The sequence below is a fragment of the Mauremys mutica genome, chromosome 1 (genome assembly GCF_020497125.1).
Source record: "Mauremys mutica isolate MM-2020 ecotype Southern chromosome 1, ASM2049712v1, whole genome shotgun sequence".
In the NCBI taxonomy this organism is placed as follows: Eukaryota; Metazoa; Chordata; order Testudines; family Geoemydidae; genus Mauremys; species Mauremys mutica.
The window spans coordinates 217,021,085-217,035,717 of NC_059072.1; the positions used below are offsets into that span (position 1 = coordinate 217,021,085).

A 14,633-nucleotide genomic window follows, 5' to 3' on the forward strand; every position below is an offset into this window, starting at 1 on the left:
CCGTTGACCTAGTGCTGTCTACGCAGGAGCCTAGGTCAGTTTAACTGCATCACTTAAGGGTTTGGATTTTTCACACCCCTGAGCAATGTAATTATACTGACCTCATTTCCTAGTGTAGACCAGGCCTAAGTAACGGACCCAAGTCCTGCAAATCCTCATTTCTGGAACTGTTATAATAAGTGTTTGTAAGATTCAGCCCCAACAATGGATAAACAGTTCCCAGTAATCATGTGACACAGCTTTGCTTTTTTACTATATGTAATCTATTTATCTGATAAACAGACATAAATTCAATTCACTGTGTTGGGATTGAGTAATGGGGAGAGAGAGGAATAACTCCTTTTAATAAATCTCTTCAGATTCACTTATGTTTTAAAAGAAGGAATGAATGCTTTTAAGCACTATAATTTATTTTTGGATTTAACAGAAGCTGTCATATTTCATCTCTCTAAAGTTTTACATGGTTACAGTGTTTTTAATTAAAATCACAGTATTTTAATGTCAGCTGCTACTGTTGCTCTTTAATTTCTTTCTTATGATTGAAAGAAAACAACTGTAGCACAAAATTGTGGACAAAGAACATGATGAAATGTACATCTTTTGCAAAGAATCAGTCACATTGAAGAGAAAGGAATTTATAATACCATACTACTGCCTGCGGAAGATTTTGGTGTTTGTTTTAAAATCAGAATCGGGCAATAAAGGCGGGGCCTTTTTCTTTAGACCAAATTCTGATAACCCATACTTACACAGTTGACACCACAAGCAGTCTCTTGATTTCTGGTGGCATTACTTGTGGAGAAAGGTACATCTGAATCTGACTTTTATCCATCTTGCTGATCATCAACCTTTTGCATAAGGAGCAAGAGCAAAGAAAATTACTGTTCATCACACACCCAAACTATGCTATCGAAACCCATGAATTTTCATTTGGTTGTTTGATTAAACTGGTACTCCTAGGAGTTGGCTATCTGAAGCAAGAACAGATTAATTTCTCTTTGTCTGCTTAGCAATAAGGCTGTTACCTGTTGAGCTGTATGACATTACTTTATGTATTCTTGCATTCAAAAATTGATGTTTTGAGTGAAATGAATACATTTGATTCAGAGAGAACGTGCTGCTATTTTCATCACAGGCAAATACAGCTAACATGCAAAAGAAATTATTTTTGTGTGCCAGTGAGAAATTGTTCATATAATGTTACTTAGCAGATGGGAAGCCTCTTGATGGACCCAACCTTCCTTCCATGAAAGTCAGTGGCAAATCCCTCATTGGCTTAAATTGGAACAGGCACAGACGCAAGTATGTTGATTATAATTTTAAGTAGTTGTTATTTGCTCACACGTAACTTTTACTGTGAGCACTAACTCTGTCATTTTATTATTTGTTTTAGAGTTTGTAAAAATCATGGAAAACAACAGTGCACCTTCATTACTCTATCACCAAAACTTTATGTACCATTTGGTATATGAGTATACATACAGGACACTGATGCCTTGATAAACAGTGCTGTGTGGGTTGGCAGGGATAACTGATGGGTTAACTTTTAATTGCTCAATTGATTAGTCTTGGAGAGTAATCAAGGCTTCCTTATGTTTTATTCATCTTTACATTAACAAAATACACCTCTGTAGAGATAGCTATTTCCAAGCTAGCATCCAAGGCTACATTATAGTTGTTCAGTTTAAAAATTCACTGTGGAGTTTAGTGTGTGTCATTTTGCTGGGTTTACATATTAGACTAAAATTTCAGTTTAACCAGAACTCATAGAAATACATGACTTTTTCCAGTTTTATATAATACGTAGAATTTTATGGCCTCTGAACTAGCAGTGGGCACAAATATCTTGAGGCTCCAAAATCTTTTCCCAAAATCACATGCTCAGATTTGTCATTGTCATAGCATAAAAAATGTTGATGTCTATTGTATACCTTGCACAGAGCCCTCATTCTCAATTGACTCTTAGGATTGTGTAAATCAGATTGTGATTTTTATCATCTTTGTTTTTCGTTGTCCTTTTTTAATTAAAACTTAAAATGGAATATTGTTTTGTGTATTGATAAGAAAATGCTAATAATGAAGAAAGACCTGGAATGCTTGCATCAAAGACAGGTAGAGCCTTAGGTTTCTATAAAGAACCCTCTCAAAACAAATGAGAGGTCTAAAGAGCAGACACACATTTTTTATTTTCTTCAGCATGGCTCATTTAAAAAAAATGTATTATTGAGCTGAAAACCAAAATTTGGAATTATGGAGGACTATGATTCATTGAAAGGTCATTGTAAAGTTAAAATAAATAATAATGTTATGCTACAGGTGGTGTTAGCTTCCACAGGCATGTCTTTGATCTGTTGGCAATCATAGACTTCTTGATGCTGGTGGGCATGATAGCCACCCTTCATTCCAGAAAAGTGTAAGAAGTAATTAAGCTCCTTTATAAAGTAAGATAGCTAAAATAATGTGTAACCCTTCTGCCCATCTGAGTTGGCAGCAACAAGGGCCAGGTTCAGTATCTAGGGGTTCCATTTCAATAACGCAAATGCAAAACTGGCTTGAGCCCCCACCCAGTGACGTGGGACAATTACATACCACCACCCCCGGGTGCCTCTAAGAGGCAATACTTCCCCTCTCGCAAGCACAGAGTCTGAGTATAGCAAAATCCTTTTAATAAAGGAGGGAAACAATGTGGCATTGTGTTGGGGAAACACCAAAGACAGGATTCATAACACATACCATGAGCAAAAGACCCACCCCCAAATAAGTTTGGCAGTATTCTTTTTCCCTCAGGGTCTTAAGTCCAACAACCCAAAAGATCATCCCAAAGTCCAACACCCCAAAAGTCTCTTGAGTCCAGCAACCCAAAAATCACCCAGAAGTCCAGCAACCCAGAAGACTATGTCTCTGGTCAGTGCAGCCCCAGAGTTCAAAAGTTTAGCTGCAGAGTTTTACCCTCCCCCACCCCCAGCCTGGGTGGAAATGGGGGGGAAGGGGCACGTGGGGTGTTAAGGGGCACCTTACATGGTCTGAGGTCAACTGCCCTGCCTCTCTGTGGGGTTCTGCTGTAGCCTTCACCATGAGCCGCTCCACTCCACCAGCCATCCCATGAGCTGCTCCAGCCATCCCGCAAACTGCTCCACTCCGCTTCACTCCACTCACCGTCCCGTGGGCCGCACCAACCGTCCTGCAAACTGTTCCACTCTGCCTGCCACTTAGCAATATATCTTCAGGCTCCCCCACTAGTTAACACAGCACTCAGTGATCTCAGCTCTTAGTGATTTCACCTTGTAGTAGGGGAGCACTAGTGCTGGTGCACCATTGGCCCAAAGTGAATTCAGCACAGCAGCCTGTAACTAGACTCTTCATGGAATCAAAATTAGCCGTGCTATTCAACTGTGGAGAGAGAAGGAAGTGCAATTGGTGTTTCAGGCCCTCAAAAGGGGCCCATACTATCCAGTACAAATCCCTGTCCCCAGCCTCTCTCAATTCACTGGGTTTTAGAACCCATGTCCCTTGTCTAGTGAGTGCTACTTAGTTGATGGTGAGTCCCTCTATCATAAAACAGTTCCACTGGCCCTGATTCACATAATCAGGGAAACAACACTTTATTCTTCCTGCCCCAATAACACGGAAACTGGGGATCCAACAGCAGCCAAGGTGACCATTTGGGTGGCTGTGGGCTCATGCTAGGTGGGGTGGGTGTGCCTATGCAAACAAGACCAGCCCCTGAAGTTCTTTTCCACAACTCGCAACAATTCACCACCAGATGTCAGGGTAGAGCTCATCCTGACTCTGCTTACAAATGGGAGCCACTGCCCAAAGCACAGAAGCTAAGTTTTGAAGGCTTTCTCAGGGGGCTGATTGCAAACACAGGGTGCCTCTGTGACTGGGAGGAGCCAGAGGCAGTCAGAAGAAGACATAGAAGGCACAAGAAAACCAAGGAGCTAGCAAGAGAAGCACTTTCAATGTGACACTGTGAGAAAACCAAGAGAGAGGATTTGGGGGCAGAGTGCTGACTGGAAAGAGACTTGCAACTGAGAACAAAGAAATTACCTCCTGTTGTTTGAGCCCTACTGTGTTCAGGGAAACAGGACTTTGTCCATTCTTTGTAAATACATGGGATTGCATCAAAGAAATACCTGGCTTCTCCATGAATTGCTTCTCCTAATGGTAACAAGCCACAAGACCCCAAACATTGGCTAGCCACTCATGTTAAAAGGGTGAACATGCTACTGCCAACACCTACAAAAATTAAAACTGAAAATTTGAATTTCCTTTTTCATCATATAGGGTGTTTGTTACCTATTTATACATCTTTCTCAATTTGGACAACAAAACCAAAATTAATCTGTTCCCCTTTCTGTTTTTCTTGTACTAATATAGTGCTCCATTGTTTGGTTTGTAGACCTTGCAGGGAAATGATTACATTCAGTTAATCTGCTTCCTATTAGTTATTTTGTTTAAAACGTTTCTGAGAATTTGCTATTATTAGCTTTAGGCATTTTTGGTTTCTAAATGCTAAATTTAGACCTAAGCTACCTGACATTGTCCTTTGGATATATAGTACATAAAGTTGTTAGTGAATATCACTCATGTTGTTTGGAATTTTCTGTACAAGATTATCTTACTGCCCACCTGTCCTAGACACACTGTTTTATACTGAGACACACAGATTTGGGGGTTTTAAAAATTAAGCCACAATTCTACAGTAGTTGTGTCTTGGTGCAATACAGCAGCCCAAAAAGTTCATTCGGAGTCGTTCAAATTCAGGTAATAACAGAGGGGTTTGTTTCCCATTTTAATGTTTGCAAGAGAGAAAACAGAATCTTTTTATTATTATTTTGGCTGGTGGCCTTTCAGATGATTTAACAGAAAGGGGTTTATCAGGCTGCTTATTGTGGGCCTGGTCCAATGCCATTTAAACTAGTAGAAAAACATTTTTGACCTCCCTGGTCTTCGGATTCAGCTTGGTAAACTGCAGTCAAACCCTTGGTTTATAAATTGTTGCATGAGTGTTCTTTTGTCTTATACAAAACAAAACTCTTTCTTTAATGAAATAGACACCTAACTTTAATTGCTACTTGTTACATGTTTGAGAGGAGAGTCATTTTTCTCTTCTTTTTCTCAGGTGGCCATTGATGAGCGCATCAGACAGTTGCATGAAGCCCACAGGGATTTTGGCCCTACATCTCAGCACTTCCTTTCCAGTAAGTCAATTTTAGTTTTTCTTGCATAACTTGTGCAGTGCTCGTTAGAAGTTAAAACCTCAATTAGGTAGCCAGCCCTGCCAGTGGTGTCAACTAGGGTTGCTATCTATTTCCATTTTAAACCCCATTGCAGATGGGTTTAGAACTCAACAGTAAAAAATTAATTGCTGGCTAAAACTTGGTATAGAAGTGTATTGATTTCAATAAAATCCAGATGGGATGGGAAAAGCCTTCCAATATCAGGTCCCCTTACTTCCTACTCTACCAGTGCAGGATTATTCCTGTATTATACTTGTCCACTCTAGTTTGAAAGCTTCCAGTTAAAGGATAAAGGTTTAAAGATACTTAGATCTTTTTTTATCAGAAGACAATGAGTTCAGCTAAGTTCATTGGCTCCTACTGAGTAAAACTCATATGGCCAAAGTAAAATGGTGGCCACTTTTCACATGGCAGCTACAGTGTGGAAACTCATAAGGGGCAAGTTGGGCCCATAAGAAAAATATTTACAGTTATGGGCCTTGCATAATTCATCTACTTAGCAGTCTTGTGGGGGGGATCAAAAAACCTCAACTTAGCAGAAGAATAGCTGTTGTTTAAACTTTTTTTTCAATTCTGTAACAAACCATTATTGTCTGGCTTTGCCAGCAATGCAACTTCCCCCCACCCCCATAACTTTATCAAGGATGTTTTGAAGTACACTGAAAGACAACTTGAAACAGCTTCAAAGCATCAAGGCAGAGACTGAAATCAAGCTGCTTGGAAGCCACGTCTTTGGCCTATTGTACTGCGATTAAACGAAAGTAAATAGCAGAACTTTATTTAAGAGATTATATCAATGGAATAGAGTACAGTCACAGGATAATGATCTCCTGCTGCTTGATACATTCCAAGGGGAAACCAACCAAGGCATTTATCAAAAATAGATGTTGAGAGACAGATTTTATTTTCAAAGAAGTAGACAGTCTGTGCCAATGTTGTGTTTAAATGATTTTATTTCTGCTATACCATATGATTAGTGATGCAGGTGTAATCATTCTGCCTGAGAGACATTGATGTTCAGAACTGTATAGCATTATCAAACAGTTCCATTTAGACTGGCATCGAGGACAAACTTGTTTTTCAACCAATCAGAAATAAATTTACATTCAAAAGTATAAGTTTTAATACTGCATTATAATTTTAAGAATAAACTGGTTTCTAAATTGGTTATTCGCTGTTTACCACAGGGAAAGCATGTTGTTTAGGAATTTGATAAACAAAGGCGGGAAATTAACATCGTAGCTGTTTGGCAAAACCCAAACCAGGTGCCATATTGTGCCAGATCAGCATAAAATCTGATGGCACAATGCAGTATGAAGGTTGTTCAAATCTGCATCCTATTTTATCCAAACTCTGAGAGTTTGTGGAAGAGGGAGGCAAAAGAAGAGGTCTGGGGTTGAGCCCATTTCTGTTTAGTACATTTAAAATAACATTAACTATCTACATTAACTAATGGAAGTAAATTCAAACTGAAATCTTCCCCTCTCTCGTCACCTACCCATTTTGCCTAGCACAGGCAGGGCTGCCCGGCGGGGAGGGAAATGGGGCAATTTGCCCCAGGCCCCGGACCCTGCAGGGGCCCCCACGAGAATATAGTATTCTATAGTATTGCAACTTTTTTTATGGAAGGGGCCCCCGAAATTGCTTTGCCCCAGGCCCCCTGAATCCTCTGGGCAGCCCTGAGCACAGGAGTAGACACCTGAGGGCTTGGGGGGCTTTAGTTCCCCCTGTCAAGCTGTCCTGCTAGAACAAATATGAACAGCAATGTAGCTGTAGTACCACGAGTAGCGGCAGCAGAGGTACAGCTGCCTGTAACCAGTGGCTATGTACTCAGCACATCTAAGCCATGCCTGTGCTGCCACTGGCCATGCTGCTGTGGCTATACTGCTATTTATACTCACCCTAGCTCTCAGAGAGCTAGTGTGGTATGTGTATGCAAGCAGGGGAATCGCACCATTAGCTCATAAAGCTCATGCTTTTCACAGCAAGTAGTTTAGTTTTGTGTTGATCTTTATTTTGATTGTGATTTTTCACATCCCAAGCTTGTAGCACAGATGTAGCCTTAGTTAAGTGAAATGTTGGTTGAATAAGAGGTAAACCTTCTCTCTAGAAAGTCTTTTGACTTGTCTGCTGCCAGTCCTGCCTGTAATCTTTCAGCATGTCAGCAAACTCTACAACCGAAGGGCCTCCCTCTGTTTCCCAGTTGAATAAAGGGTGGAAAGTTAAAACCAAGAACTTTTATATAAATCCAGTGTTTCACTTTAGCAGGTATATTTTATATTGCATACCAAAACGTTGACTCTTACATTGCCTCCCAATTTCAATAAATTCATAGATTTTTATGTCAGAAGGCACCACAGTGATTGTCTAGCCTGACCTCTGGCATAACACAGGCTGTAGAATTATCCTGTAGTAACTCCTGCTACAAGTCCAATGTGTGTCTGAACACACAGCGTATGTGAGTATCTTTTAGTAAAACACGCAAGTATGGGTTAAAGATTTCCACTGACAAGAATCCACCCCAGGCACACTTCACTGCCTGGCTTGTTAGTCTGAATTTGTCTAGCTTCAACTTCCAGCCATTGGTTCTCATTGTACCTTAAAATACTGCCTCTCGGTATTATAATAGCTTAAAAAGCAGATTCTTTACTTGAAAAAAGTATGTATTGTATATCTTAGTTACTATGGTCCTGATCCTGAGTAGCATCAAAGCAGAGCTCAGTGCAAGTGAAAAGGCATTGTGGGCAGGGAGTGGAAAACCAGCTTTGCAGCTCCCAAATCCTGGACCATTCTGTACTGGTTCTAGGCGTAAAGCAGGGCAACCCAGGGCTATTCGACATTATGCCATTATTTCCACAGCCTCTGAGCAGGCAGGGGTTTACTGGGGCACTCGTACATCCCAGTCACATCCCATTTCCTATGTACGTTTCCCTGCATTTTCTAGCCTGGGAGATAGGGTGGAGAAGGAGCCACTATGGTAGCTCTACACTACCTGAGGATTACCCTAGGAAAAGAGAGATGGTCGGGGGACTGCTCAAAGCCAGCTTTAGGGTTACTTTGAAAGTGGCTAGGGCACAGGGAATTTGTATTTGTATTTCAGTGGTGTGCACGCGCATACATATACACACATATAGGAGTTAAATCAAACAGCTGGTTTTATTTCCCTTAAATACTGGATATGCTGCAAGTATTTGCAAAATGCTTCCGGAGCTTTAATATTCAGCAATTTGAGAGCTGGTGATGGCTCCAGAAGTCAGTTGGCTACACTGAGCAGTGTGCCGTGCACTGGTAAAGCCACCTTGAGTTTACATCATTCTCAGCAGCACTACTACTAGAGGGCAGTTTGTTGGGGAGTTGTGATGTCAGAGCATCAGCTGGCCAGCACTGAGAGATGTGCAGTCATTCCTGCGAGCATTGCTTTTGTAGTTATACTTCTGGGAGTAAATGTGTGAAAAATAAGGACGCCTCCCAGTGAAGGGGGAGGTCAGATCAGGGATGAATTCATGCTTTTTAAATAGGTCTTGCAGCACAATGAAAGCAAGCGAGGTCAAAAAAGGTCAGTCTAGTGATGGCAACAGCACTTAAAAGAAAATAGGATCAGGAGGATTCTACTCCATGGATTTATTTCACACATATACTCACCACAAAATCGTTAACTTGGAGTTAAGGTTGCTAGGCTGCATATCCCACCAGTGCACCTGTAGCAATCAAAGCAATAAGCCGTTAAGTCTCTCAGCACCGCAGTTAAACTCCTCTCATGAGTTGCCCCTGTCAAGTTCAGCTACTTCTTTTCAACCATAACTCCACACTCATCCTGAACAACGGTCAGGCAGACACTCTTCAACACCAGCCATGTTTACTGGCTATTTGTTTGTGTGTTTTGGTGATTAAGATGGGATGGGTGTGATGTGCATAAATTACTTGGCAAGTAGTTCTATGCAGAGGGCATATGAGGTCTGGTTGTAGATTGCAAATGGCTGGGTGCAAGATATGATGTTTTCTGTAATGTTTCAGAAAAGTTATTGGTGACCTAGTTATTGTTCAAAATTGGGCATGCTGGAAGTTACAGAGTTATAATTGTATCTATTATCAGCCGTGTTAGTCTGTATCCACAAAAACAACAAGGAGTCCGGTGGCACTTTAAGGACAAACAGATTTATTTGGGCATAAGTTTTCATGGGTAAAAAACTCACTTTCTTCAGATGCATGGAGTGAAAATTACAGATGTGGGCATTATACTGACATGAAGAGAAGGGAGTTACCTCACAAGTAGAGAACCAGTGTTAACAGGGCCAATTCAGTCAGGGTGGATGTAGTCCACTCCCAATAATTGATGGGGAGGTGTCAATTCCAGTAGAGGGAAAGTTGCTTTTGTAGTGAGCCAGCCACCCCCAGTCCCTATTCAAGCCCAAATTAATGGTGTTAAGTTTGCAAATGAACTTTAGTTCTGCAGTTTCTCTTTGAAGTCTGTTTCTGAAGTTTTTTTGTTCAAGTATGGCTACTTTTAAATCTGTTACAGAATGTCCAGGAAGATTGAAATGTTCTCCTACCAGCTTTTGTATGTCACTATTCCTGATGTCCGATTTGTGTCCATTTATTCTTTTACATAGGGACTGTCCGGTTTGGCCAATGTACATGGCAGAGGGGCATTGCTGGCACATGATGGCATATATCACATTAGTAGATATGCAGGTGAATGAGTCCCTGATGATGTGGCTGGGTCCTCTGAGGGTGTCGCTAAAGTAGATATGAGGACAGAGTAGGCAATGAGATTTGTTACAGGGATTGGTTCCTGGGTTAATGTTTCTGTGGTGTGATGTGTAGGCTGGAGATGGGGCTGCATGAGGTTGGGAGTTTGGTGCTTGAATGAAGCTGTGGAGGAGGGAAAAGAGGGATTTAAGGAGAAATGTGGGGCATGGAAAGGAGCTCTTCCACATTCTGGGTCTCTACCTCTAGGCACAAGACCCACTTTTTCTTCATTCCCCCACCCCCCAACCCCACAGTCCTGCTTTCTCCAGACCTTCCCCACATACCTACTCTCTCCTTTTCCTTTCTGAGACCAGTGACACAGTGTGTCTTTGCTGAGGCATCAGCATTTTAAAGACTTCCCTTGGCAGGGGATAAAGCCAGCAGTGCCAGAGGAGCTAACTCCAGTCCCCACTCTTCTCCCTGCACACAAGGTTTTTTTCCCCAGGCCACCCACACATTCCTGCTAAATTCCTTTTACTTTGGCCCTCAATACTCTGCTCAACCCCACCTGCCTCCTCAAGCCAAGTTCTTTATCCCCCATGAACTGCTCCATAGCTCCACAGAGCCCTGTATCTTTCCCAGAGTTTACCCCTTGGCCCCTGATGCCTAGTTAGTCTCCCTGGCTCCCCATGGTATCGGTGAGGTTTGGAGCTGGTGAGGGATAAACAGCAGGAAGGGAGAGAAGTTATTTTAGTTAAGTGCCAATACGGACACAAGAACAAATGGATATAAACTGGCCATCAACAAGTTTAGGTTTGAAATTAGACAAAAGTTTCTAACCAACAGAGGAGTGAAGTTCTGGAGCAGCCTTCCAAGGGCAGCAGTGGGGACAAAAAACCTAACTGGCTTCAAGACTGAGCTTGATAAGTTTATGGAGGGGATAGTATGATGAGATTGCCTACCATGGCATGTGGCCCAACTGCGATTGCTAGCAGCAAATATTTCCAATGTCTGGTGATCGGACACTAGATGAGGAGGGCTCTGAGTTACTGCAGAGAATTCTTTCCCAGGTGTCTGGCTGGTGGGTCTTGCCCACATGCTCACGGTCTAACTGATCACCATATTTGGGGTCAGGAAGGAATTTTCCCTTGGGTCAGATTGGCAAAGACGCTGGGGGGTTATCACCTTCCTCTGTGGCATGGGTCACTTGCAGGTTTAAACTAGTGTAAATGGTGGATTCTCTGTAACTTGAATCCTTTAAATCATGATTTGAAGACTCAGTAACTCAGCCAGAGATTATGGGTTGGGTGGGTGAGGTTCTGTGACCTGCAATATACAGGAGGTCAGAGTAGATGATCATGATGGTCCCCTCTGACCTTAAAATATATGAGTCAAAGGCTAAGGCTGGCAGCCTTAACAGAAGTAGCTGTCAAGATGGAGTTTGATAAATGTCAAAAGTGGCCCATGGCCATGACCATGATGTTATATGAAAGCATGTGTGGATGAAGTTGGTAGTTTGTGAAGACTGCAGATATTTAGCTAGAAGGACCCAAACAAATGTGTAAAAAACTGTATAATTTCTAAAAAGGAGCATTTTTAAATGTTTCCTCTGCAAAAGTTAGTGAATATTAAACTAAAAATATCACATAGAAAATTCTATTGTCCTCTGAAGGATTATTGTGCTCAATTTGGAGTCGAAATGCAGTAACTGAAGTGTGAAGCACAGGAATTTCAATCCTGCTTTAAGTGCAAATTTCAGCACAATCTCAACTATGGAGCTGCAACTCTCTCCCCTGTAATAATGGTCCTTTGTTGGCTCCTTTTGTTTTGATCTGTGATGCTGCCTTTTACAGAGAATGGGATTCATTGTCTGTTGTTGGAGGATCCATCTATATTTGTAAGGATAGTTATTACTTCCTTTTGAGATAAAATAAATGAGAGGTAGGAGAGATGTCAGGCTGTTTTTAATGCCACTAACTGTTCAACCAGCCTGCCATCAATCCTGGTTTTTAATGCTGTAACTCATTGACATGCACCACTTGTGATTGCTGAAAAATAGAAGGTATGACAACTTTTAAACATACAGGTAGAACTTGTAATTTACAGCCTGATCCCTGTAGGATTGTGACATACAGTATGTTGATGATGTGACTCAATGAAATAATGCACAGCTATAACTGGCAATTACATGCGTCTGACAAAGTGGGCATTCACCCATGAAAGCTTATGCTCCAATACATCTGTTAGTCTATAAGGTGCCACAGGACTCTTTGTTGCTTTTGGCAATTACCCGTATCTCGTTTTGGAGATCACCAGGGTTTTTTTCCTTGCTTAGAAGTGCTAATTCCATCTATGGCTCCAAAATATCAGCAGTTTAGAGATGAACCCAGATTTTTATCAAGATAGGGAACCAACAGATATTTGGATAAAAGCAAAGATATTTAGGCATGCATGTTTAAAAGGCGTGTTTACATCTGTCTCGTATTTTGTGGTTTGTAGGATTCTCCTGATGTAAAGAGCTAGGACTTAAAGTTTAATTGGATATATCTAGCTATATTTTAAATTTTCAAATTATAAAGAACAGGTCACTTTTTTCCATTCTGTATTTAACAAATAGCTCCAACAATCAGAACCAGTTTTCTCAAACTATTTTTTTAAAGCCATCACATGCCAGTACTCTATATGGAAAATGGTTAATCATCATTAGAACTATTAATTAACATTCAGAAGTAGATAAATAATGGTTAGAAATGTGTGTTTAAGATTTGGAAACTACATTTTATATTTAATTATCCTTTGGGTCAAATCCAGAGTTCCTGGGACTGTTCCTTGTTTCCTCACACTGTTATTTTAAATTTCAGGTTCTGAAAAATCTTTTCTTCATTACTTCTTGCCATTTCTGCCTTACAAAGATGGCAGTTAATAAACTGTAGCACTAAATACTTTCTTAGTCACTTTCCATTGCATAGAGATTTTGCTCTAGTGTAAATTATTTGCAATTGATGAAAAACACCTTTTCAGTTTACGGTTTTGGCATTAATAGCCTGAACAGACAACCATTAAAATCATAAGCAAACTCCCATGGATTTTCAAAAATGACAAATCAGACCCTTTTTCATTTGACTACTCTGTTGCCAGTCTTAAAAATGAGACTATGGACGGCACTGGATCTGGACACCAAGCTACTATTCTTCAATTCTAGAGGTTGCATATGGGAATTTAGGATTTGACACAGTAAATCAAACTGGTTTTAGAATGTAGTTGGTGCATGGATTTTCTCTTTTGTGTATTTGTACAGCACCTATCAAAATAGGTGTTCAGCCCCATAATACACACATAGTCAATTGTTTAGCACTGCAAGCAGATGTCAGGGCCTGGCTGTGGGTTGCCTGTGTGCATGGGTCACTTACGAAGTTGCGATCAGGAGTTGAGTAACAGAGTTAGGGTTGAGCCAGGTTAGAGTCAGGTGCGGAGTTGCAGACAGGAGGCAAGTAGCAGACTCAGGGCTGAGCTGGGGTTAGGAGCCAGAGTCTCGGGTTCACAGCACAGCAAGATCTGGAGAGAAAGCAAGCAGGCAGTCTGCTCAGAATGCTCCCTGATGGCTTCCTCATTTATACGCCAGGATATGTCAGTCATTAGGCTGTCGGAAGGCCACTACTCAGGCCCTGCTGGGCAATACTTCCTGCAGTGTCTGGCTTCACAGAGTCCAAGTACATACCTAGCATCTTGGACAGGACCATACTCAGGGCTATGCTACTATTTTTAGTGCACTAGCTCAGTCAGAGCTAGCACAGGTATGTCTACCCAAGATGGAAATTACACCTCCAGTCACAGGCGATGACTTTGACTTTTATTTTTCCTGGTGGGTGCTCCAACCCCGCTCCACCCTGAGGCCCTGCCCCCACTCTGCCTCTTCTCCCCAAGGCCACACCCTCAGTCTGCCTCTTTCTTCCCAAGCCCCACCCTCGATCCACCTCTTTGGCCTGCTCTGCCCCGAGGCCCCACCCTCACTCTGCCTCTTCCGGCCCCACTCCACCCCTGCCATTCATCACTCTCCACCCTCCCCCGAGCGCCTCCAGCCAGCCGGCTGATCAGCAACCCCACTGAACAGCTGTGGCTGGTGGGTGCTGAACACCTCCTATTTTTTTTCCGTGGGCACTTGAGCCCTAGAGCACCCAGAGAGTCAATGGCCATACTGTACCTCCAGTTCCAAGTATAGCTGTACCCTGTGTCTGAGAATACTTTTTTAAAATCTAGATACAACATTCCACTCTTTAGATATCTTTGAATTGAGCCACACAAAGCTAAGTACTGAATTATATAGAGGTGTAAAGTGCATGGAGATAGAGAGAAGCAAAAGCCACCATCCTCAACCTGCAACCAGAGTGCAGCATTCAGTGGAAGATTTCAATCTCCAGAGCTGCCAGCCCTGCACCTCTCAAGGAGAGCCAAGCACACTTAAAGGAAGAAAAGAGACTTAAAAAAGAAATACAAATAATCTCTACTGGATGTTTCGCTCCTCAGCTCTTGCCCTTGTTACTATCGTCATTAAGGGAGGAATAACTTTGCAGTAGCAGTGGGCAGCAATTTAAGTTCAAGACCTGCTTAAGGAGTGAAGCATGTTAAAAGTTAGAGGGAATTATGTTAAATATACATGAGCCACATCTATACGAGCACTTTTTTGTAAAATGTCTTACCATT

At 41.7% G+C, this 14,633-nt stretch overlaps 1 protein-coding gene across 23 annotated transcripts in view; it reads left to right on the top strand.

Annotated features, from left to right (window-relative positions):
* The window catches only part of DMD (dystrophin), a 2,044,659-nt gene that overhangs the window by 1,861,177 nt on the left and 168,849 nt on the right, over positions 1–14,633 (top strand). For all 23 annotated transcript variants that reach the window (XM_044996713.1, XM_044997415.1, XM_045002732.1 and 20 more), the window contains one exon: positions 5,126–5,204. In XM_044996713.1, coding sequence (XP_044852648.1) covers positions 5,126–5,204 — 79 coding nt within the window. The remainder of the gene's footprint in view (positions 1–5,125; positions 5,205–14,633) is intronic.